Raw genomic sequence first — 22,834 nt, forward strand, 5'->3', positions numbered from 1 at the left:
GAATACCCATTTTTAAACTAATTTATAACCGTATCTTGGACCAGTAATATCTCCTTTTGTCTGCTAGAAAAGTGTATGCAAGCCAGTAACTTTGGGGGTCATTTCTCCTGTGTCTGGAGTAGTAACTTTACCCAAAATGAAGGGTTCTGCCTGAACCTCCAATTATTTAACCAGTCCAATTTGTTAATTCTACAGTGAATCTGCGATATATTTCACGCAAGGGACTGACAGAATAGGAGGGCAATACTGGAAAGTTCGCTATGTGGAATATACTGATGCAACATTCAGTAAGAAGAAGATTTTGTCAGAGGACATGAAGCACCTGGGAATACTTGGTACAGTGAATAATTTCCCCTCCTGTCTTTACATCAGGTTTGAATGCAGATCCACTTGGATCCAGAGGGGAATTTTTTGTATGCAGCTGCCAGTCAGCTCTCTCTTGTTTAAATGGAAATGTGTTAGAGGGTAGTTCTTCTAATACCTTCCCTCACTCTCTTTTTTTAAGGCCCCGTTATAAAAGCTGAAGTGGGAGATACAATGCTAGTTACTTTTGCCAACAAAGCCAAAAGAAGCTATAGCATTATGGCCCACGGCGTAAGCTTCAGCAAGCTGTCAGAAGGTGCTCCCTACTTAGATGGTAAGTTTTGACTGTATTGCTGTATCATCACATGCAGAATCCCTGAGACAAAAGATCTTCTGTTGCTCTGCAGGTTTGCCCTTTCTGTGGACGCTAAGTCACGGAAGGGATGATTTCATTAGTCTGTATTTACCCTACATGTCACAACCCAAGGGGCTCCCCAGTCTGCCAATGTGCTGGTTCTTACCCTTGGACACGTGCCAGACAAGGCGTCTAAAACTAGCTGAGGTCCATATTGAGCATTACAAGCACAATCAAATTTATATTACTTCTAATCTAATATCACTCAGTGGACCTCCTCTGGACGTGCTCCAGAATCATGAATCTTAGGAGCTGGCATGATGCCCCTGCTGAGCCTTTGGATATAGCTATCTACATGGTCTGGGTTGCTTCACTCTTGATTCTCTAATCGAGGTTGGGCATTGCCCTTGCTTCGCTGTCAGGATAATCAGTGTCGGAGGCAGCTTTTATCTGATTAACCTGGAATGTGAAGCAGCGATAATCCTTATTAATCCTTATAAATACATAAATGCTGAAATGGAGCATTTACCAAAGGCTTCTTCTCATTTTGTGAAAGGACAGGATCTGTATGACCCAAGTTCAATCATTAAATGTTGAATGTCATGTTTAATTGGTAGGCACCTTTTTCAGTCAGTGACAAGAAACAAATCCTTCAGAGGGTGAGAAGTCCCATTTACTTTGAACACCTGTTTTAGGAAACAGTAAGTCATCCTCTGGAGATGTGTTTCTGTTTCCACCAGTTACAGAAGAAGCCTAGAGTTTGGGTTAGGGACTAAGATTTGAATGGCTTAAGTCAGGTGAGCTGAATCCAATACATAGTGTCTACAGAGAGAATATTGTGGTCTCTGAAAAAGTTTTTTCATGCATTTGCAGCACTGAAAAGAAAGGTAGGTTTCTTGTTGTCTAAATTGTTTTGATTCCATTACAACACATCAGAAAGAAACTCATGGGACGTAATCCCTCTTTTGAGAATTGTGCTAAGAGAATTAGTCAACATGTAAAACTCATAAGATTATACAATAAAATCAATACAAAAGGCTTTATTAAATTCTGTTGTCTCTAGCTGCTGACCTTGCAACATAACAAATTTGCCAGCAGGGCTCAATGCATCACAAAACAACTGGCTTGAGTTCAGCCTTGAAGTTACCTGCACACATCCTAACGCCACCCCTGTCAGACGTAGTTCCCTCATGGAAGTGCAGCTTCCCTCTGCTTGCAGTCCTGTTGTGCTTTCATTTAACACTCCTCAGTAATAGCAGCCATCCCCATTGCATGCTTTGGTGTGGAGCAAAATCAAACCAAATCCTACAGCTCAGCAGCAGTGTGCGCTGCACACCTCTGAGTCTTTGGAGAGGAACCTGACTGCAGATTCATCGACAATCTTTCTGCCCCTTCTTCTCTCCTTGTAACCCTTGTGTCTTGGATTTCTACCATATTTATCTACAAGTGAATACATGTAGAGGCTTAAGAGGCTGTAGGTTCACACTGAAGTTAAACAATTTTTCAAAGGCTGTGCGTTGTCCGAGTGTAACCTATTCATGTGAAAATACTGTACATAAACGTACCTACAGACACCTAGAGGTGTCTGCAGACATCTCTGTTCAATTGTGCTCTCAGGAAATACTCTTCCATGTTGCATTTGACACTTGGCCAGTCTTCGAGGGTTTTTAACTCCAAATTGATGTTCTGCTTATTGAGCACTGTTGCAGGATGAGTTCAGTAATATCAGACACTGCTGAAGCAGTACTCTACTTGTGTTGTGGTTAGTGGCAAATAGTATGTGCTCATATGTAACACTGCTATTTTCACTTGTGTCTGTTTTCAAGAAGATTCTCTTGCAGTGTTAGAGAAGAGTATTAGATCAGTGCAGTCTGCTGCTGTCAGATGCAGCTGACCGTGCTGAGAAAATCCAATCAATGGATGCCTAAGCATTAAACAAAATTTCCGATTTGATCTTCCTCATAGCAAAGACCAGAAATGTTACTTAGCACTTTTTTTCTACAAAGGGTGCAGGGCTGACCCCTTTTCCCAACTTTCCTCTCAAGTCCCTTCTGTAAGTCCTGTCTGTGTGAATACCAAAGCGGTGGCTAAATTACATGAGTGGTGCTACATCCACCCTGTATACAGCAGCAGACAACCGCCCAAATCCTTTAAAAGTAGCTTCCAAAAAAAGTAATGGTAACCGCCCTCTGGAGACTGACAGAGGTTCCAGTGCACTGCTACAAAATAAAAAAGAAACAATTACCAGGATCGGTTTTGTTTTGAATTTCTAAAGAGCCACAGCTGCAGCTCACTCACTGATGCAATTGCTTTGTTGGTGCTTAATGAAAAGCCAGAGTCTGCGTTTGTGCCACAGATGAATGTCACGATAGGACAGGTAAGCTACAAACATTAGAAGAAGCCATTTAACCACAAGGATGAGTTCTGCATTGTCTGATTGAATACGGATAACCCAGATCGCATCAGAAGGTGGCTGGGTAAAGCAGCTAAACTTGTTCTGCAGGGTACAAGCTTGGTTGTCCCTGTGGCACAGGACTCCGGTGAGATGTCCCCATGGCATAAGTGCCCAGACTATGGGATGTTGCTGGAGCTGTGGCTGCAAGGGGGAACTTGTCCACAGAAATCAGCAGCTACGTCTGACTCCCAGCTAACGCTTGTATTCAGGAAGGGGAAACCTTCCTGTAACCTTGGTGCTTCTCAATTTTCACTCTGCAGGCTATCTGAAGCCAGGAGCCCACGTTAAGCCAGGTGAAACCTTCACATACAAATGGAGGGTGCCTGAAAATGGAGGTCCAACAGCGAGTGACCCCCCATGCCTGACCTATCTGTACTACTCAGCTACTGATGCTGTCAAGGACACCAACTCCGGCCTCGTGGGGCCTTTGCTAGTCTGTCGGAAGAACGCACTGAATCACGACGGGACGCAGGTGCCCAACTTGGACATCTGCTTGTCCTGAACGGCGGGGTGGTGCACGGGGGCAGGTTCTCATATGGGACAATTTGCCCAGTTCCCATCCCAGTTTTAAGAGATTAAACAAATGTCATTCCTCAGAGTAACAGTAAACATCTAAGGGGATGATTAGGAAGATGCAACTGTCATTCCCCAGTATTCTGACTTGTCCCTAGGTTTTCCATCTTTCCCATGAACTTATTAGCAATGAATGCATCTTTCCACCCTAAGTAAGTAACGGACACTTCATTTATCCTTCTGTCTGATAGAAGAGTGCCAATCCCTGTCTGTACAAGGACATAGTAAGAAGGCAGCTGCAATTTTGGGGGCAAAAAAAGATTTGTTAAAAAAAAAATTATTTGGATAATTCTGCACAGACTTTTTTTTTAATGTCTTTGCTACAGAAAGGAATAGACAGAGAATATTACCTCCTCTTTTCAATCTTCGATGAGAATGACAGCTGGTATCTCAACAAGAATATCGAAGCATTCACTGGAGACCCTTCAAAAGTAGATGAAAATGATGCAGGTTTCAAGGAATCCAACAAAATGCATGGTATGAAATACAGAATATCTGTTAATGATACCTTTTCTTCAATCATATTAGGAAGATGAGTTGGTAGATTTTGTCATCATTCATAGCCAGCTGCAGTGCACTGGAGATAGAGGTGGAAAGCTGTCAGTCAGCTTATGGCCAGATTTGGATGCCCTTGGAGTGCATGTTGAAACCCCAATCACATTAGCAATGAATACATCCAACTACACCTGGAGAAAGGGAACAGAGTGTACCTTTTAGATACAACACTGGGTCTATAAAAAGGCATAATGCCAGAGTCAGGCACCAACTGCAGAAGAGGCCAATGTTCACTGGTGATTTAAATTTCACTGCTGGCCTTGGCACTGACTCAGACAATGAAGGCCTACCCACTCTGCTCTGCCAGCTCCCATTTGGGTAGTCACCACCTCTGGGAGAGGAGATGCAAAGACTAGGGGAATGGCAAATAATGTTTTAAAACAACACTTCTAGATGCAAATATCTGACTTCAGCATGGACTTCCTCCAAGTTCTTCCTGACATTACAGACTTGAGCAAATCACATCATGTCTCTTTGCTTTAGTTTTCTGAAGAGCACTGAGAATATATATTGTTTGATTTAATCCTTGGGGCTTTCTGAACCCATCTACTTTATTCTTGTGTTATGAGGTGGTATCTCATACTGAAGTTTTGTTCTGCCGTAATATCTTTCACCCAGTGATCACAGACAGCATTTGAGGATTAGAGAGTTCAGCCTTACAACACCCTTGTGAAAGAAAGAGATACATTTTGGAAGTAAAAGTGGAAATCAAAGATCAAAATCACACAAAAAGGTTCCATCAGAACTGGATTTATAACCTGGACTCTTTATGGCCCACTCCATGGCCTCAATGACCCAGTTATACATTCTCTAGGCTGAAAGGAGGTACCTAATTTATACACTTAACTGGTGTCTGTGAAGCACCCTGAAAATCTTGGAGAAGTACTACACCACTGTAAAGGTCTATTACAAGATTATACAAGCTCACCAAAAAGGTGGAAGCTCAGAGTTCATAGGAATAGCATTTAGATATTGACTTGGTGTCAACCAATGCTACCTTTGCTTCCCAAAATGCTCCTTTAATTAACGCTGTGACTTCCTGAGTCATGAGTCTCTTGCTGGGAAAGTGGTGGGAGACTCTAATGAGTTTCCATTGACCTGCTGCCAACGATCTCTTTCCTTCTCCTCCAGCTGTCAACGGCTACTTGTTTGGTAATCTGCCAGGCCTGGCCATGTGCAAGGACGACAAGGTCTCCTGGCATCTCATCGGGCTGGGCAGTCATTATGACATGCACGGGGTTCACTTTCAAGGAAACACCATTGACCTGAGAGGGACAACAAGGGACGGGCTGGCCTTGTTTCCTCATTTATCAGGGACAGCGCTGATGCAGCCAGACCGTGTGGGTATGTTCATAAACTTATCTTGGTGGTGTGGCATGTGCAGAAATCAGGCAGCCAAAATAATAGTCAGTGCTGTACATGAGGGGGCCTGAAAGCATGGAGACAGTGGGGACCTAGGATAGTCGAGAATTCAAGCTGGGCTACTTTTCTGGGAAGGTGCTATAAATCAAATATGTGCACCAAAGAACAGAGGCTTTGATGACGTTGGGATAGGCATAGCAGCAGGCAGAGATAGCTAACGGGATGCTCATAGAATTTCCATAACTCATAACAGACATTTTTAGCAAAGATAAAATACACTGCTATGTAGATAGTCAGCATCATTTAAGGTATTTTAGGACTTCAATAACAGTTAGTCTTTAGAAGTTTCTTCAGAAGCTTATCCATTAAAGAGACTTTTAATTCTCATGTATAATCCAGTGATACATTCTTCAGACTCAGAGGGAGTGAATTGTTTGTTGGAGACACCAGATAAGCTTCATGACAGAGTGTGAAGTTTATTTTCTTTACATTGGTGCTACTTTATTTAAATCAACAGAGTCATCAGAGTTGTCCAAGGCTATGCTAAGGGCCATCCTTGGCAGGAGCACCTGATGGAAATAGTTGTTGGCGTTGTGTACGTGCCAGGTTAGACCTCTGGCGCTGGTGTCTATAAGCAGCAGATTCTTTTCTTATGCATATCCCATACATTTCCACCATCTGTCATGAAACTGCACTCACACTAAACAATATATTCTAGGAGGCTGTTAATTTTTGCCAGCTAACCTTCTGCTGGCAATAAGGGAAACTGAATGAATTATCATATCTTTACAATCACCAACGCATGTGATTTTCTTCAATTGCATGTTGCTTTACGTTTTTCATCATTTTTGCTCTAGAAGCACAAGAAATGGACCGAGATCCAGTCTGGACAGAGCTCCTGTCTGGACAGAGCTGTGCTTCTAATTTTGGTTCCATCACTGACTCACATACAAAGCAGCTGTGAAAGTGCTTTCCTCCTTCACAAGAGTGCTAGCAGGTGGAGCTACGCAGGAATACATTGTGGTGAGCTTCTGCTTGAGTAAATGGGAAGGAGAGTGCTAACGTTAAAATCTGCCAATGGACATGCCAAAAGATGGTCCGCTATCACTCCAGCCTTTGACCATCAGAGCTAGAAAAAAATTGGCCCATGGTGGTTTGGCCTTCCATGGAGGGAGAGCAAAGGGTCAGAAAGTTGCAGTTAAACTTTTTTATACTCTATAGGTGCACATAAACAAATGTTTATAAGCAGCATCTTCCTGTTTGTTAGAGGCATTCTTGTATAATGTGTCTGTATCTATATTGCAAAGTCTCTGAGAGGCCCTCATTAGCCTGATTACACCAGAAAACTGCAGGGGCTTAGTGGAGAGTCTCATGCACCCAAGGCTAACACAGCATCTCTGTGCTCAGGGATGAGGAAACAACATCTCTGAAACACGCACCCTGTTTCTCTATGCCTTTATTGGTGTTTGCAATGCATGCTCCTCCTATGTCTTCTCGTGCTTCCCATGGGCACATCTGCAGTATGAGCAGCACTGGTGAAGGCTTACTGGCAAGCTTGTTCCTCCTGCCAGACATCTAATCAATTACTTTTCAGAGCTCCTTTGGCTAAGCTAATCTAACTCAAATAGATAGAAGTAATTTATGGAGATTTTTGAACAAAAATGGAGCAGGCTAGAGTTTCCTACAGAGCAAAAAGTCACTTGCTGCCTTATGGATCTCCATTTTTGTCTGCATTCACATTTAGCTTTTAGTTGTAATGTAGGAGTTAAAGGCCACAACCCTGCAGTGTCTTATAGGCATGTTTACTCTTGAGCATGTGAATGTCGGCCTGAATCCCCATTCTCTTACGTCTTGGGACCATAGAGCATGGAGTGACTAAAAGAGGTGATTGGTGTGTATCCATTTTATCAACTAGTTTCTTCTTCAGTTCCCTTAATTGTTCAAAGCCAGAAGGCTGTGAGGTGAGCAGCCCCGGTGCCAGCAGGATCTGCAGTGGAGCGCTCTGGAGTGGTGCATCGTGGGGTTTCCTGGACTGGCGGAAGCTCCAGGGGAGCCAAGAGCGCCCTGGGAACCCACAGCTTGCACAACAGTGACGGATAGGACCTGGGCAGGGCCAGGAGCAATGGCAGCCAATCCCCCCCCCCCAACCTATAAAAGAAGCCCCTGGGGAGCATCAGTGACCAGGGCAGGCAAGCAGAGCATGCTGTGGCAGTTTGAGCAGCAGTTCATGCAGGAAGGTCGCTGAAGCTCTGCCAGATTGATCAGGGAGCAATGCGTCCACCCAGCAGAAAGCCATGGCCTCTCTAAGCTCTGCACCCACCTCGACTGACGCAGCTGCCCAGACAGAGCTCCGGTGGGAACACGCTGCCCCCCTCGGTGTCCGGCTGCAGGCTGTGCCCTGCTCTTACGCCCGTACAGGACAGCAGCAGAGGGCACAGCTCTGGGAGGCGCGCCCAGGGAGGGGAAATCCTCTGCTTAGCGACAGAGCTCCAGGAAGAGGTGAGTGGGTTGAGGAGCACCAAGGAGTGTGAGAGATGGATGAACTACCAGAATCGCACGCTGCCATTCCTGGGACAGGCCCGACAGGCAGATGCATGATATGGAGAATTCCCTGTCCTCTCTCCATCTGGCCAAACACAGTGATTCAAGGGACAGGAGGCCACAGTGACAAGTTCCTGCCCGGTGCAGCAGGCACACCTCCCCTGTGACTACCCCACCTTCCCCGGTGCCCTTGCAGGGTAGGTATGAGGACAGAGGGTACACCTGTCTCAAAGCGGGAAATGGATCTTTGCACAGGAGTTAGCAGGGCTCATTGAAAGAGCTTTAAACTAAATTTGGAAGGGGAAAGGGATAAAACCAGGCTTGCTAGAGATAAGCCTGGGGGCAGCGCACCAATGTTTGAGGGACAGTGTGCTAGCAAGGTCCTTCAGTCTGACATCTTGGTGGAGGCAGGGGATGGAGATCCATGTGGCAGCAAAGACATGAGTGCTATTTATGTGTTAGAAACCACAGAAGTGCCTGAGAATGCTCACACAGGAATTAGGGCTTCTTCTGCCAAAAAGGTGGTGGGATCAATAGACCAATTGGAATGCATCTATATGAATGCATGCAGTATGGGCAACAACAGTTGGAAGGAGGAGCTGAAAGCCATTGTTCAGCAGGAAAAATTTGACATTGTTGCCATCATGAAAACTTGGTGGGATGACTCGCCCAACTGGAGTGCTGCAATGGATGGCTATAAACTCTTCAGAAGGGATAAGCAAGGAAGGAGAGGTGGTGGGGTAGCCCTGTAGGTTAGGGAGTGTTTTGACTGTCTAGAGCTTAATGATGATGATGATGATGATAGGGTTGAGTGTTTATAGGTAAGAATCAAGGGGAAGGCCAATAAGGCAGATATCATGGTAGGAGTCTGTTACAGACCACCCAACCAGGATGAAGAGGCAGGTGAAATATTCTAAAAGCACCTGGGAGAAGTCTCACAATCACTAGCCCTTGTTCTCTTGGGGATCTTCAACTTACCAGGTGCCTGCTGGAAATACAATACAGCAGAGAGGAAACAGGCTAGGAGGTTCCCAGAGTGTGTGGAAGATAACTGCCTGACACAGCTGATGAGTGAGCCAACCAGGGAAGGCATCCCACTGGACCTGTTGTTCATGAACACAGAAGGACTTGTGGGTGATATGATGGTTGGAGGCTATCTTGGGCATAGCAATCACAAAATGATACAGTTTTAAATTCTTGAAGGAGTAAGGAGGGGGTTCAGCAGAACTGCTACCTTGGATTTCTGGAGGGCAGAATTTGGCCTGTTTAGGCGACTGGTTGGTAGAGTCCCTTGGGAGGCAGTCCTGAAGGACAAAGTAGTCCAGGAAGGCTGGACATGCTTCAAGAAGGAAATCTTAAAGTCACGGGAGCAGGCTGTCCCTGTGTACCAAAACATGAGCCATAAGGGAAGAAGATCTGCCTGGCTGAACAGAGAGCTTTGGCTGGAACTCAAGAAAAAAAAGGAGAGTCTATGGCCTTTGGATGAAGGGGCAGGCCACTCAGGAGGACTACGAGGATGTCATGAGGTTATGCAGGGAGAAAATTAGAAGGGCCAAAGCCCAGATAGAACTTAGTCTTTCTACTTCTGTAAATGGCAACAAAAAATGTTTCTATAAATATGTTAGCAACAAAAGGAGGGCTAAGGAAAATCTCCATCCTTTATTGGATGTGGGGGGAAACACAGTGACAAAGAATAAGGAAAAGGTTAAGGTACTTAATGCCTTCTTTGCCTCAGTCTTCAGTAGTAAGATCAGTTGTTCTCTGGGTACCCAGCCCCCTGAGCTGGAAGACAGGGATGGGGAGCAGAATGAAGCCCCCATAACCCAAGGGGAACTGGTTAGCGACCTGCTACTCCAGTTAGACACATGCAGGCCTATGGAGCCAGATGAGATCCACACAAGGGTACTGAGGGAACTGGTGGAAGTGCTCACCAAGCCACTTTCCATCATTTACCAGCAGTCCAGGCTAACCAGAGAGGTCTCAGCTGACTGGAAATTAGCAAACATGACACCCAACTACAAGAAGGGCCAGAAGGAGGATCTGGGGAAGTACAGGCTTGTCAGTCTGACTTTGGTGCCAGGGAAGGTTATGGAGCAGATCATCTTGAGTGCCATCATGTGGCATGTACAGGACAGTCAGGTGATCAGGCCCAGGCAGCATGGGTTTATGAAAGGCAGGTCCTGCTTGACTAACCTGATCTCCTTCTACGGCAAGATGACACACTTAGGGGAGGAGGAAAAGGCTGTGGATGTTGTCTATCTAAAGGTTAGTAAAGACTTTGACACTGTTCTCCTGAAGAAACTGGCTGCTCATGGCTTGGATGGATGTACTCTTTGTCTGAATGGCCAGGCACAAACAGTGATGGTGAATGGAGTTCAATCCAGTTGGTGGCTGGTCACAAGTAGGGTTCCCCAGCGCTCAATACTGGAGCCAGTTCTGTCTAATATCTTTATCAATGATTTGGATGAGAGGATCAAGTACACCCTCAGTAAATTTGCAGATGACACCAAGTTGGGTGGGAGCATTGATCTGCCTGAGGGAAGGAAGGCCCTACAGAGGGATCTAGACAGGCTGGATTGATGGGCTGAGGCCAGCTGTATGAGGTTCAACAAGGCCAAGTGCCAGGTCCTGCACTTGGGTCACAACAACCCCATGCAGTGCTACAGGCGGGGGGGATGAGTGGCTGGAAAGCTGCCCAGCGGAAAAGGACCAGGGGGTGCTGGTCGACAGCCAGCTGAACATGAGCCAGCAGTGTGCCCAGGTGGCCAAGAAGGCCAACAGCATCCTTAACATCCAAGAAGGCAAATAGCATTTTTAGCGGGGCCCGTTGTGATATGACAAGGAGTAATGGTTTTAAACTAAAGGACAGTAGATTTGGACGGGTTATAAGAAGTTTTTTACTATGAGGGTGGTGAAACACTGCAACATGTTGTCCAGAGAGGTGGTAGAAGCCCAATCCCTGGAAACATTCAAGGTCAGGTTGGATGAGGCTGTGAGCAACCTGATGTGGCTAAAGATGTCTCTGCTCGCTGCAGGTGGTTGGACTAGATGACCTTTAAAGGTCCCTTCCAACCCGAACTATTCTGTGATTCTATGATTCTATGATCCTGGTCTGTATCAGAAATAGTGTGGCCTTCGGGAGTAGGGAGGTGATCATGTCCTTGTACTCGGCACTGGTGAGGCCACACTTTGAATCCTGTGTGCAGTTTTGGGCCCCTCTCTACAAGAAAGACACTGAGGTGCTGGAGCGTGTCCAGAGAAGGGCAACGAAGCTAGTGAAGGGTCTGGAGAACAGATCTGATGAGGAGCGGCTGAGGGAACTGGGGTTGTTTAGCCTGGAGAAGAGGAGGCTGAGGGGAGACCTGATCGCTCTCTGCAACTGCCTGAAAGGAGGTTGTAGTGAGGTGGGGGTCAGTCCCTTCTGCCAATTAACAAGCAACAGGATAAGAGGAAATGGCCTCAAGTTGCACCAGAGGAGATTTGGATTGGACATTAGGAAAAATTTCTTCACCAAAAGTGTTGTCAAGCCTTGGAACAGGCTGCCCAGGGAAGTGGTTGAGTCACCATCCCTGGAGATATTTAAAAGATGTGTAGATGTGGCATTTAGGGACATGCTTTAGTGATGGACTTGGCAGTGCTAGGTTAATGGTTGGACTTAATGATCTTAAAGGTCTTTTCCAACTAAAATGATTTTATGATTCTATATAAGCATCTGCTTGCTTGACTTTTCATACAGCATCACAGATCAGGTTGTTTGAGGACAGATCAGAGATGTACAAAGCACAGGACCTAATTTACCAAGCTGCTTTTTAAAGTTTTTAAAATTGCCTAAATCTGATGTTCTATCCTTTCCAGGCACATTCAAAGTAGTTTGCAGGACTTTCGATCACTTTGTCGGTGGGATGAAACATCTCTATGAGGTCAGCAGCTGCCGTAATACCACACGAGCCCAACAGCAGCATGGAGCCATGAGGCTTTACTACATCGCTGCAGAGGAGGTGGAGTGGGACTACGCCTCAAATAAGAGCTCAGCACCAAAAATTTACAATGTCAGCAGCAATGAGGAAAGGTACTGAAAGCAAAAAACACTTGTGGGCATGGGGCGCACTCAGTCGGGGGGAAACTTTGAAGCATCCTTTCATGAAGCCAGCCTTACACTTTCTAGGAGGCACTCTTTGCCAAACATATAACAGAAAACATTTTTATAGTGATAACCTCTCAGACTAGACTATTTCAGAGGCAGCATTTTCAAATGTTTTTGTCTCAGAGTGTCTGTAATACTGTTGAACCCAAGAAGGCCTCCAAGTCCCTAAATTCATGTGCGTGTTTCAGCCCTGGTTCAACCCTACAATGATGCCCCCAGACCTCTCCTCTCCCTTCCTCACTCTCCCCAGTCTCCCATCCCAGTGCTCTGGTTTTCATAGAGAAGAAACCCAGGTACCTGTCTCAGACATGAGCTCCTGCAAGCAGTGCAGATGCATTTGGGAGGTGTTGAGCCTGCTTCACAGCAGCATGGTAGCCCCTGGCTCCCCTGGAATAGTCAGAGCGCAGTAACCACTGCCAGTGAATCACATCTACACTGCACTCTGCTAAGCAATAAAAAGCATGTGCAGAAGATAAATGTTCCAGATCATACTGATAGGGAGGCTTCTGAGACCACTTCGGTGAAAACAAAAAGAAACAAGGAACATATTTTAAAAATAAACTTCAGAAAAGTAGCTGGGAAACTGCACCCTGTAGAGAGAAAGAGTACGGTGGAGTTGGTAGGAAATACACCTGTGATAAAATGTGCTTAAAGAAAATATTAACTCCAGTATTGTCACAGGCTGCTGTTGCACACACAGTATATTACTACAGTAAGCAGTATTCCTGGGGATTTTTTTGGTTTATTTAGTACACTGTGAGCCAATCTCAAAACTCCCCTGCCAGGGGCACCTTGGAAATGAGCTGCCAGGAAACAGAGCTGCTCTCAGAAGAGGGTGAACGTTCTCCTCACAGCTGGTGGCGAGTGTCCTCTGCCGGCGAGTCAGCCCTCTGGGATCCCGCAGGAGCAGCAGCAAACTGTGGGTGACCGCACAAACCTGGAGGGCACAAAAAAGCATCCTCTTCTGGGTGCAGAAGGGAAAATAATCTTCTCACTTTATATTCCTGTCGGGAAAGCATCCGGCCCTGTGCAGTACACAGCAGCAGAAGGGCAGGATAAAGCAGCCCCCTCTTATCTCAGATGGCAGCATTTGCTTTCGTAAGGTTGGGCTTCGGTTGTCATCTTCCTGTGGCTCACTAATAGCCAAGATAGTGAAAGCAGCCATCATGGTAAGAGGATTCAGGTTTGCAGGGACAGGCAGTATCTTTTATTGGAGCCCAGGATGCAGCTGGAGAGTGGCCAAACCAACTCTTAGCTTGAACTTCATCTCTACTCTGACAGCTCTGGTGAAAGATTTGTGTTCCCAAAAGTTTATGGTGAGTGCAACATATCCTCAGTTTCACCTGTTTGAAAAGGGTGTGCATTTAGTGAGGATGTATCTGTGTCGGGGCAATCCCAAGCACAGATACAGGCTGGGCAATGAGTGGATCAAGAGCAGTCCTGTGGAGAAGGACTTGGGAGTGCTGGTGGATGAAAAACTGAATGTGAGCCAGCAATGCCCAGGGAAATGGTGGAGTCACCATCCCTGGACATGTTAAAAAAACATATCGATGTGGCACTTTGGGACATGGTTTAGTGGGCATGGTGGTGTTGGGTTAGTTGTTGGACTTGATGATCTTAGAGATCTTTTCAAATCTTTATGATTCTATGATTCTACGATTCAATGTGCGCTCAGAGCCCAGAAAGCCTATCACATCCTGGGCTGCATCAAAAGAAATTTGGCCAGCAGGTCGAGGGAGGTGATTCTTCCCCTGTACTCTGCTCTGGTGAGACCTCATCTGCAGTGCTGTGTCCAGCTCTGGGGTCTCCAGCTTAAGAAAAACATGCACCTGCTTGAGCGGGTCCAGAGGAGGGCCACGAAGATGACCAGGGGGCTGGAGCACCTCCCCTATGAGGACAGGCTGAGAGAGTTGGGATTGTTCAGCCTGGAGAAGAGAAGGGTCTGGGGAGACCTTATAGTGACCTTCCAGTGCTTAAAGGGGGCCTGCAGAAAAGCTGGGGAGGGACTCTTCATCAGGGAGGGTAGTGATAGGGCAAGGGGTAACGGTTTCAAACTGAAAGAGGGAAGACTTAGATTAGATATGAGGAAGAAGTTCTTTACTGTGAGGGTGGTGAGGCACTGGCACAGGTTTCCCAGGGAAGCCGTGGATGCCCCCTCCCTGGCAGTGCTCAAGGCCAGGCTGGATGGGGCTTGGAGCAACCTTGTCTAGTGGAAGGGGTTGGCAGGGGGTTGGAACTAGATGATCTTTAAGGTCCCTTCCAACCCAAACTGTTCTAGGATTCTATGGTTCTATGATTATCACTGTTACTATTTGCCATTTAAAATCTCTTGCAGCACCCAGGGCTTCACATCAATCAGTACATTAGACCAAGTTGTATATTCTTACTACATTTATTGTGAATAACACAACAGTTACTAGCCTCTAGATATGTAAGGTTTAGTGCTTTTAATTTTTGCCTTTTTATTTTGCAGCTATGGGCATGTTTTCCTAAGCCAAGAGGAAGATCTGATTGGTTCAAAATACAAGAAAGTGGTTTACAGGGAGTACACAAGCGGTAACTTCACGCAGCGCAAAGTGAGGACGGAGGAGGAGGAACACTTGGAAATCCTGGGCAAGTAGCTTTCACAGATCACAGACCAAGCCTGACAACTGAGAGGATTGCTTTCCAAAAACCTAAGAGTTTTTCCATCTTTGTTAACATGGAAAACAGGGAAGACTGATGCCTATTCCTGGTTATCTGTATTTTAGACCAAATTTTTATAATTCCTGAGTGTAAAGATGCTTTCCAAATCAGAGAACTCATTCTCAAACATGAATAAGGAGTTTCCTAAGGACTACTAACAGGAAGGATGCCAAAGTGGCAATTCCAGGATTCACCTTAACTTCAGAGCATGTAACATGGGGGAGAGTCTTGTAGGCAGATTAAGTCAATATTAAGGGGCTGGATTTGTATCTGAAATTGGACAAGAAAAAATCTTGCTCAGGTAAAATAAACACCAGCTCATGTTTTTTATGGGGTGAGAAGTGGGCAACAACTGGTCATAAAGTAGTCAACATTCTCTAGGAATATATTTGACATTTCCTTTTTTGAAGTACAAAAGCAAAAAAGGTTGAAAAAAAAAAAGCTGTTATCTGCCTAAGAAATAAAATTTTGAAAGATACAAAAACCATCCACAAGAGTTTTCCTTAACAAAAAAAAGCTGTCCAAAGACCTGTCTCCAGAGGGAACAATTCTTCTCATTGACCACAAAGAAAAAAGAATATTTATATATATGGAGATTTTCAACAGCTGAGCTAACAAACTGATTTTGACGGCTTTGCTGAAAGAATAGAAAAACCTGAGGTTTTAAGAAAGACCTTGGCTCCTCTCCTAGCCAAGCTATTGAAAGTTTGTTACGTTCAGAAAGGCAGCATTAATTACCGGCATCTTCCGTTTTAATTTAGGGCCGTTACTCCATGCTGAGGTTGGTGACTCTGTACTGATCGTATTTAAGAACAAAGCCAGCAGGCCTTATTCGATAAGCGCGCATGGCATAGAAGAAGTGGGTTGTGAAGAACAACCTGAGACACCAATTACTCTCCCTGGTAAGGCTGCTCTTTTTTTTTTTTTTTCTTTCTTTGAGCTACAAAGGCTGCATATAAAAGCATTTATCATATGAATGATAAACCCTCTTTCAAGCTTATATATACCCATATGTTCTTCCAGGTATAATATGCTCAACGTTTATTCAGATATGATTCTGTGTTGTTATACATGTAGGTTCTTGATCAAGTGAACATGTTCAGGCAGAGAATGAACCTTTGTTCTTGTCAGGGTAGAAACAGAAATGTAGTATCACTGAACAACCTCCCAAAAAGGCAGAAGCAGGCCCATAATCGTAGCAAGAGAAGTGTAAGCCAGCACTGCGTTTACCTCCAGACTGACACTCGAACAATGTTTTAAAAACTGAGAAACTCAGTAGTAGAGTTGCAGTTGGTAATATTAACTCTGCTTCTCTCTTAATCTACACAGCACTGGCATTTGCAATCAAAGATGACACATAAAATGCAAAATGTAGCTGTTATGTGAATTAAAATGTTTGAAAAAGTGTATCAAATATGCCTCAGTTTCTAGTGAGGAAAACAGTCCTCACAGCACTGAAATTTTTCATATAGAAAAATATCTATTAAAATTTTTGTACTTCAATTTTTATGTTGGGTTTTATATCCCAGTAGGAAGTCTAACTCAAACCCAGGCATTATAGTCAACCCAAAATGTACACACCTTTGCTTTCCATCACCCATGCAATTTTTTTCACGGTTTTTGTGAGCTTCAGTGCAAAGCTAAATGAAAAGAAATTCTGATGTACTAAACCTCCTTGCAAGCTGAAATTTCTTTCCTGTAAATAGCTGTATTGATACAGTACTGTCACACAGAAATTCATGGCCAAATGTGAGCCAACATCTGCCTTGATGGACTTTGATGAATGAATACCTGTGATTAATGCACGGGGAAAAAAGGAGATGATTTATACGATTCCCTTGTTTAGTTATTTGCTCCATGATGTTGTTGATGCCGTTTTGTTGACAGTTGAGGTGTAACACTGGGAACACTACTGTCATGTCTCCTGTGTCCACATGGGAGCAGGCTTGGGATGAGTTAGAGAGGGAAGGTGTCTGTGTCTGACAGTAAGCCGAAGGAAAGGACTCTTCAGCAAGATCTAAGGACAGTCTTTTCCTTAGGAGCTTGGAAGAAGCAGCAGTTAACATGGAAAACAAATCCCTCAAAACAAGAATAATTCCTGGGCACTTCAGTCCCCACCACCATCATCTAGAAATCCTCGCTGTCTGTCTTCCTATGCCAGGCTGGACTGCTCACCCCAAGCTTCCCAGAGCCCATCTAGTTCTACTAAATCCTGAACCAGTCATCAGTCAGATTTATGTCCTGCTAAATTGTGCTCCAGAGAGTTCCTAAAGAGACTGTGGGTGGCATGGTAAAGAGATGCAGAGAGCAGATCTACAGCAGCCTGAGTCAAAACAGCTCTCAGCTGCCACAGCTTTGTCCTCTCCCTGTCCATTCCTCCATTTACCCAGCAGCAAAAAGGGAGAAAACATCCATTTTCCTCTTGTTTATCAGTCTTTTCAGGGGTTTGACTTCATTTGCACTTCAAAGAGATGTCTTTGATGCCATCTGAAGGGTCTCAGGTTTTAAGTAAAGTGCAGATCTTTCTGTCTACAGCCTCCAAACGTCCTGAGGTGAGGAGTAAAAAGCAAGGAAGTGGTGAAGGACCACGGCCAAGGCTCTCTTCTCACATCATGCCCTCTAAAAAGGGATGATGATGTGTAGGTTAGATGCAGGTGGATGACAAACTCTTCCCCGGTATATGTCCCCATGGCATAAATGCCTCTGAGGCTGAGGGGTTTCTTGTTAGTGTTTTCTGTCCTATTGGTGTATTGTTGTGTCTTGAAAGCCTTTCTGATCTCTGCTGAAGTGTGTAAACCCATGCTGTATTGAACAGAATGCGCTTGTCCTGTAAAATTAAATTATATTGCAACATTTACATAAGACTCACCTCATACAGTATGATATCTGAGAGTCACCATTTCTTTTTTTTTTTTTTTGTAGTTATTGCTGTACAATAAAACCCATATTGCATGATCCATCAATACAGATCAGTGACACAAAACTAGGCTCAGTCACTTCACCACCATTTAAGCTTGAAAGCTCTCCTTTGCCCTGATGCCCACAGCTGTTGGCAGCTGTGGGGTTGCGGCTGTACTAAGACTAAGGCTAAGAGTTCTGGATTTCCTTGTTTTCCCCTGACTTGTAGTATGTCCCCAGCTGTTCTTGGCTTTTGTCACCCTGGAAGACTTTTGGGCCAGAGATTGCCTAATTCAACATTACTGCACCACTTAAAAGGTCAAGGTGTTGACCACATCTTGGTCTCCCAGCCTCCCCTGCAGTACCAGCAAAAAAACAAAGCAGGGAAACACAGCACAGGCAGTTCATCTGAACATAGATGTGTTTGTGTTCAGTGTAGAGAACTGATCCTCACCCAAATAGATAATGGTTCTGGTTTTTTAAATCAGAGGTCAGTGAATCTCTGCTCAAGGAGGACATGGCAGAGGTGATGGCTTTTGGGAAGGGACAGCGATTCTGCAGTAATTGCTGGGGAGCAGGGGCTTAGCTGGAAGAGGAAAGGACCCCCCTGTTGCTCCCAGGCAGCAGGTTGGTACATACTCAGCTGTCCCCTCCTGGCCCAGAGCTGATACACTGCTGCAGCGCTGTCTGCAAAATCCTGCTGGCAACTGCCACATCTTTGTGCCCTTTTCAACTGAGAAAGTCCAAGAAACATTTTCTGGAGCTTGGCTCACAACATCTTCAATTGACCTTAAGCATTGGCACCCAAGAGCATTGATCTGCTACAGGTTTTGCCCAAGGAGAAAGGTGAAGAATCCTGTCTCCAAACTTCCCTCTGTGGGATGACATTGTTGCCAGCATCATTTGCAGATCTCCTTTTCTGGAGGGTATCTGCCTTCATTTAACCACTGGTACTTCATCGACCTCCTGGAAGGCAGAACCACATCCATATCGCATTGCCGTGTGCTTCCACAGATAGTTTTGATGCAGATCATTTTTTGATGAGGGTAGCAGATCTCAGTTACATGCTATTCAAAGCCTCTCATACCCAGCTGCTCTTGGTAAAACTGTTCTCTCTATTTCAGGGGAAATAAACACCTACAGGTGGAATGTCCCAGAACGATCCGGCCCTGGTAAAACAGATCCCAACTGTATCACCTGGGTTTATTATTCAACAGTGAATTTTGTAAAGGTAACCAAGACATGGTCATTAAAGACTACCATTGCTTTGGCTAAAGCATCCTGCCTTGCATAACATTTATGAAAGGATCCTGCTTCACATTTATGCAAGGACCACAGGCCAGAGCAATGATTTAGGGAGCTAGATGCTTTATCCTCTTTGATGACAGTTGCACATGCGTGGCTAATTTAATCTACAGAAATCCCCAGGGATACACCATGGTAATGTGATTCCCTCCTTAAAAAATAACTGAAGGGATTTGGGGTGAAGGCAAAACATTGCTTTGGCACATGAACATAGGGATGTAGAGAAAGATATCTCTAATCAGACAGAGTAATGATTTTTTCTCATCTTATAGGAAAATGGAAATTAATCTTTATTTAATTTGTAGTTTATGTATTTCATAACTGGATGAACTGAAAATCTGTAATGCATATATCTATTTTATTTCAGGACACGTACAGTGGTCTGATTGGGCCTCTTGTAGTTTGCAGAAAAGGAATTCTAGATGAAAGAGGTCTAAGGAAAGACATTGATCGTGAATTTACTCTTCTGTTTATGGTGTTTGATGAAAATGAATCCTGGTATTTGAAAGAAAATATTGAAACATACCTTCATAAGAATCCTGATGATTTTAATTCCACTAAGAACTTTGTAGAAGGCAACTGCAAGCATGGTATGTAGGACTCGGTGGCAGCAGCCAAGAGGACAGAGGTTTATTTTTCACAGCCCTTTTAGGAAGACATTGGACTTAGCCTGGAATTACCCAGCCACATGACAACTTCATAAACTGCAACTCTGGAAACAAAAAGATGTCATGAGGCCCAGCCGAGATATTTTTCTAACAAGACAGTTTAATCTTATACTCTTGGAAAGAGGCTGCCCTGCCAGACTTCTCTTGTCATTTGGGAGCTGCATTCCTTGCAGGCTTGTTCTGTAGGAATGTAAGGATGACATTTTAAAACTTTGGCTGTAGTAGCAACCAGCCCAGGAGCCAGGCAGAATAGACTGGACGGGGGCAGGCACAGCCCTGGCAAAGCAAACTTCTCTTTCTACAGATGGTACCTATTTTAGGTAACAATTCTATTCCCTCTTTTGCCTTGCAGCTTCTCAGCATAAATCCTGTTTGTTCAGTTTGATCTCAACTAGTAAAAAACCTATCCAATGCTTTTCAAGGCAGAAAAACAGTTGCTCCTGTGCACTTAGATGATTTGGAAACTGAAACAGAAATGTGACTGTCTCCTTGCAATGGCAGTGGTCGCTATGGAAAGCCCTTGCCCTAGCCACACATGCCGTCCCCTCTCTGCCTGGACACCCCTTCTCCCAGGAGAGAAAGTGCGAAGAGTGCCTGAAGCGGAGGGTATCATCACCCATACCGTGGTCAGTTTGATTAATCAGCCCTATTTTGTCATTCTTCCAGCAATCAACGGGAAGATTTATAACAGTCTTCTGGGTCTAACGATGAATGAAGGTGATAGGACAAACTGGTATTTGATAGGAATGGGTGATGAAGTGGATATACATACAGTTCACTTCCATGCACAGACCTTCATCTTCAAGGTTGGTAAAATTAATCAAAGTAAATGTGTGATGGGAAACTTCTTCAAAGAAATCCAGGTTCGAGCCTGATTTTGCAGCTTGGGCTCAGAGGCCTGGGCTGATGCCGAGTTCAGTGGGAGTTTTGCATGTGAAGGAAATACAAAATCAATGAGATCCTTGCAAAGCTTCTATTACTCTGAGCCTGTTGTGAAACATGAATAAATGTCACTATTAGAGGACATAGGTTTACCTATGGGTAGAAGGGAAGATACAGGGAGGAAATCAGAGAGAGTTATGCATGCTTGGAGTATGGTTTTATGTCGTGACAGCTTGCTACCGGCAGGACTACCTAAAAAATCTCTTTCAAATAAATACCAGTGCTCAACCAGCACTTGAAGTCCTCAGGAAGGGTCTCCTGTTGTTAATTAATTAATTGATTAAATGAGAGGTGTCCACAGACCTCAGTTTCCCTGGATGAGGCTCACTAGAGACACGTAACAAGAAGCACTTTATCTGCCTTGAGGAGCTGAAAGTCTAACTGGAATATGTCAGTGCCCATGATGGGTATTTGAGGCATGACTCTCACACTGCTGGTTTTGCCTTGCTACAGACAGATAAGGACCACAGAGGAGACGTATATGACCTTTTTCCTGGGACCTTCCAGACAGTTGAACTCATGGCAGAAAACCCTGGAACGTGGCTTCTGCACTGCCATGTAGCTGATCACATCCATGCTGGCATGGAGACAACTTACACCATCAACAAATCAGGTGCAGTATTAGAAACATGTCCTAGGACTTGGAGGTATTGCAGCAGGTCGGATGGAAGGCAAGGAGGAAAGGAAGAGAGCTAATGTCGCTGCTACACGCTGGTGGGAAGCACTGGTACATCACTGCCATGGCCAGTTAGCATCGTCTAGGGACAGGACAAACAGCCCTAATGACATGGCAAAGACAGTAATCTTTGCTGCACTCTGCAACTTAAAAACAGGCTTCACAAGAGCCCTTCTAAGACAGCGGCAGCCTGTGGACCATTAGTCATCTGCAGGTGGTGCAGAAAACAACTGCAAAGCTGTTTTTCAGCCTTGCTGCCACGTGGTGTGGGGGAGGGCCTGCAGACTGGCATGGCGCTGGTTCCTCCCTGCAATCACAGCTGGCTCCCAGAGCTGTTCAAGCTCCTTCCTGAACTGGCAGAGACTAGCTGAGATACAAGGTGCTCCAGAAAATGACTGTTCATCCTGTCCAAGAAATAGGCGATCCTTTGGCTAAGGAAAGTTGGCAAAATTTTTGAGTGGTGATGGTCCCTTCCACCACTTGTGAATGAAGCCAGAAGTGCCTTGTGGGCCTCTCCACATCACATAATTTCACTAAACATCTGGATCTAGCATCTCCTGCTGGGTCCCCACTGTGCTTGCCACACTCATCTGCAGGGGCTGCAACAGTGCCAGCAGGCCCACCTCATACCTGTAACCCTGTAGCAGCAGGATGACAAATGTAACACCAAATGCAGCCAAAATAGTCCTTCCTTGGATAAGTCATTTAAGTTATTCACAGTAAAGAATTTTTTCCTAATATCTAATCTAAATCTTCCCTCTTTCCATTTAAAACTGTTACACCTTGTCCTATCACTACAGTAAGTAGTGAAGTAACAGAGATGCCTATAAAGAACGGGGAATGTTGCCCATGGAGCTGCCCAGAGCAATGGCTGTGCTGATCTAATAATGATTTCTGTTCAGATCAACAAGGTAGAAATAATTAAATAAAATCAGCTCTACTTTTGCAGAAGAGAAAAAAGTATGTATTAAGGCTTTCAACTTAACTATGCTTTTTCTCTCTCTGCACAGCGTGGGAAGCTCCTTCAGAAGGAGGACTCACAACTGGAGCATACAATACAACTACTGCAAATAATAGAACCACTGCAGAGGGTAAGGATGTTTTAAAAAATCATTTAAAACTCTACAGATTGATGCATAGATTTCTCATTAATCTTCTCTTTTTGACAGATTATGACAGCAAAGGGGGCAATTTTTGGGGCAAAATTTTGAATCGTGGAGAAGCCAGCCTGGTACTCGCAGCCTTTTTTTTCATTGGACTTGTTCTACTGTCAACAGTACTGATCTTCTTCTGCCTCGTCACCCGCCAAGGCAGCAGGATCCCTTACATGGCTTTGCATGACAAAAGTGCACTTCTAATAGATTCCCTGTAA

The 22,834-nt window shown here is 44.7% G+C and overlaps 1 protein-coding gene across 1 annotated transcript in view; it reads left to right on the forward strand.

The window, feature by feature from the left end:
- HEPHL1 (hephaestin like 1) overlaps nt 1–22,834 on the forward strand; it is a 38,333-nt gene extending 15,499 nt beyond the window's left edge. Inside the window, exons 7-20 of the mRNA XM_086475897.1 lie at nt 196–335; nt 506–637; nt 3,374–3,585; nt 4,013–4,163; nt 5,373–5,585; nt 12,000–12,213; nt 14,762–14,901; nt 15,735–15,875; nt 18,996–19,102; nt 19,544–19,766; nt 20,511–20,650; nt 21,240–21,399; nt 22,473–22,553; nt 22,632–22,834. Of these exons, the coding sequence (XP_086332023.1) occupies nt 196–335; nt 506–637; nt 3,374–3,585; nt 4,013–4,163; nt 5,373–5,585; nt 12,000–12,213; nt 14,762–14,901; nt 15,735–15,875; nt 18,996–19,102; nt 19,544–19,766; nt 20,511–20,650; nt 21,240–21,399; nt 22,473–22,553; nt 22,632–22,834 (2,257 nt within the window). The remainder of the gene's footprint in view (nt 1–195; nt 336–505; nt 638–3,373; nt 3,586–4,012; nt 4,164–5,372; nt 5,586–11,999; nt 12,214–14,761; nt 14,902–15,734; nt 15,876–18,995; nt 19,103–19,543; nt 19,767–20,510; nt 20,651–21,239; nt 21,400–22,472; nt 22,554–22,631) is intronic.

The sequence above is a fragment of the Leptosomus discolor genome, chromosome 1 (genome assembly GCF_034619465.1).
Source record: "Leptosomus discolor isolate bLepDis1 chromosome 1, bLepDis1.hap2, whole genome shotgun sequence".
In the NCBI taxonomy this organism is placed as follows: Eukaryota; Metazoa; Chordata; class Aves; order Leptosomiformes; family Leptosomidae; genus Leptosomus; species Leptosomus discolor.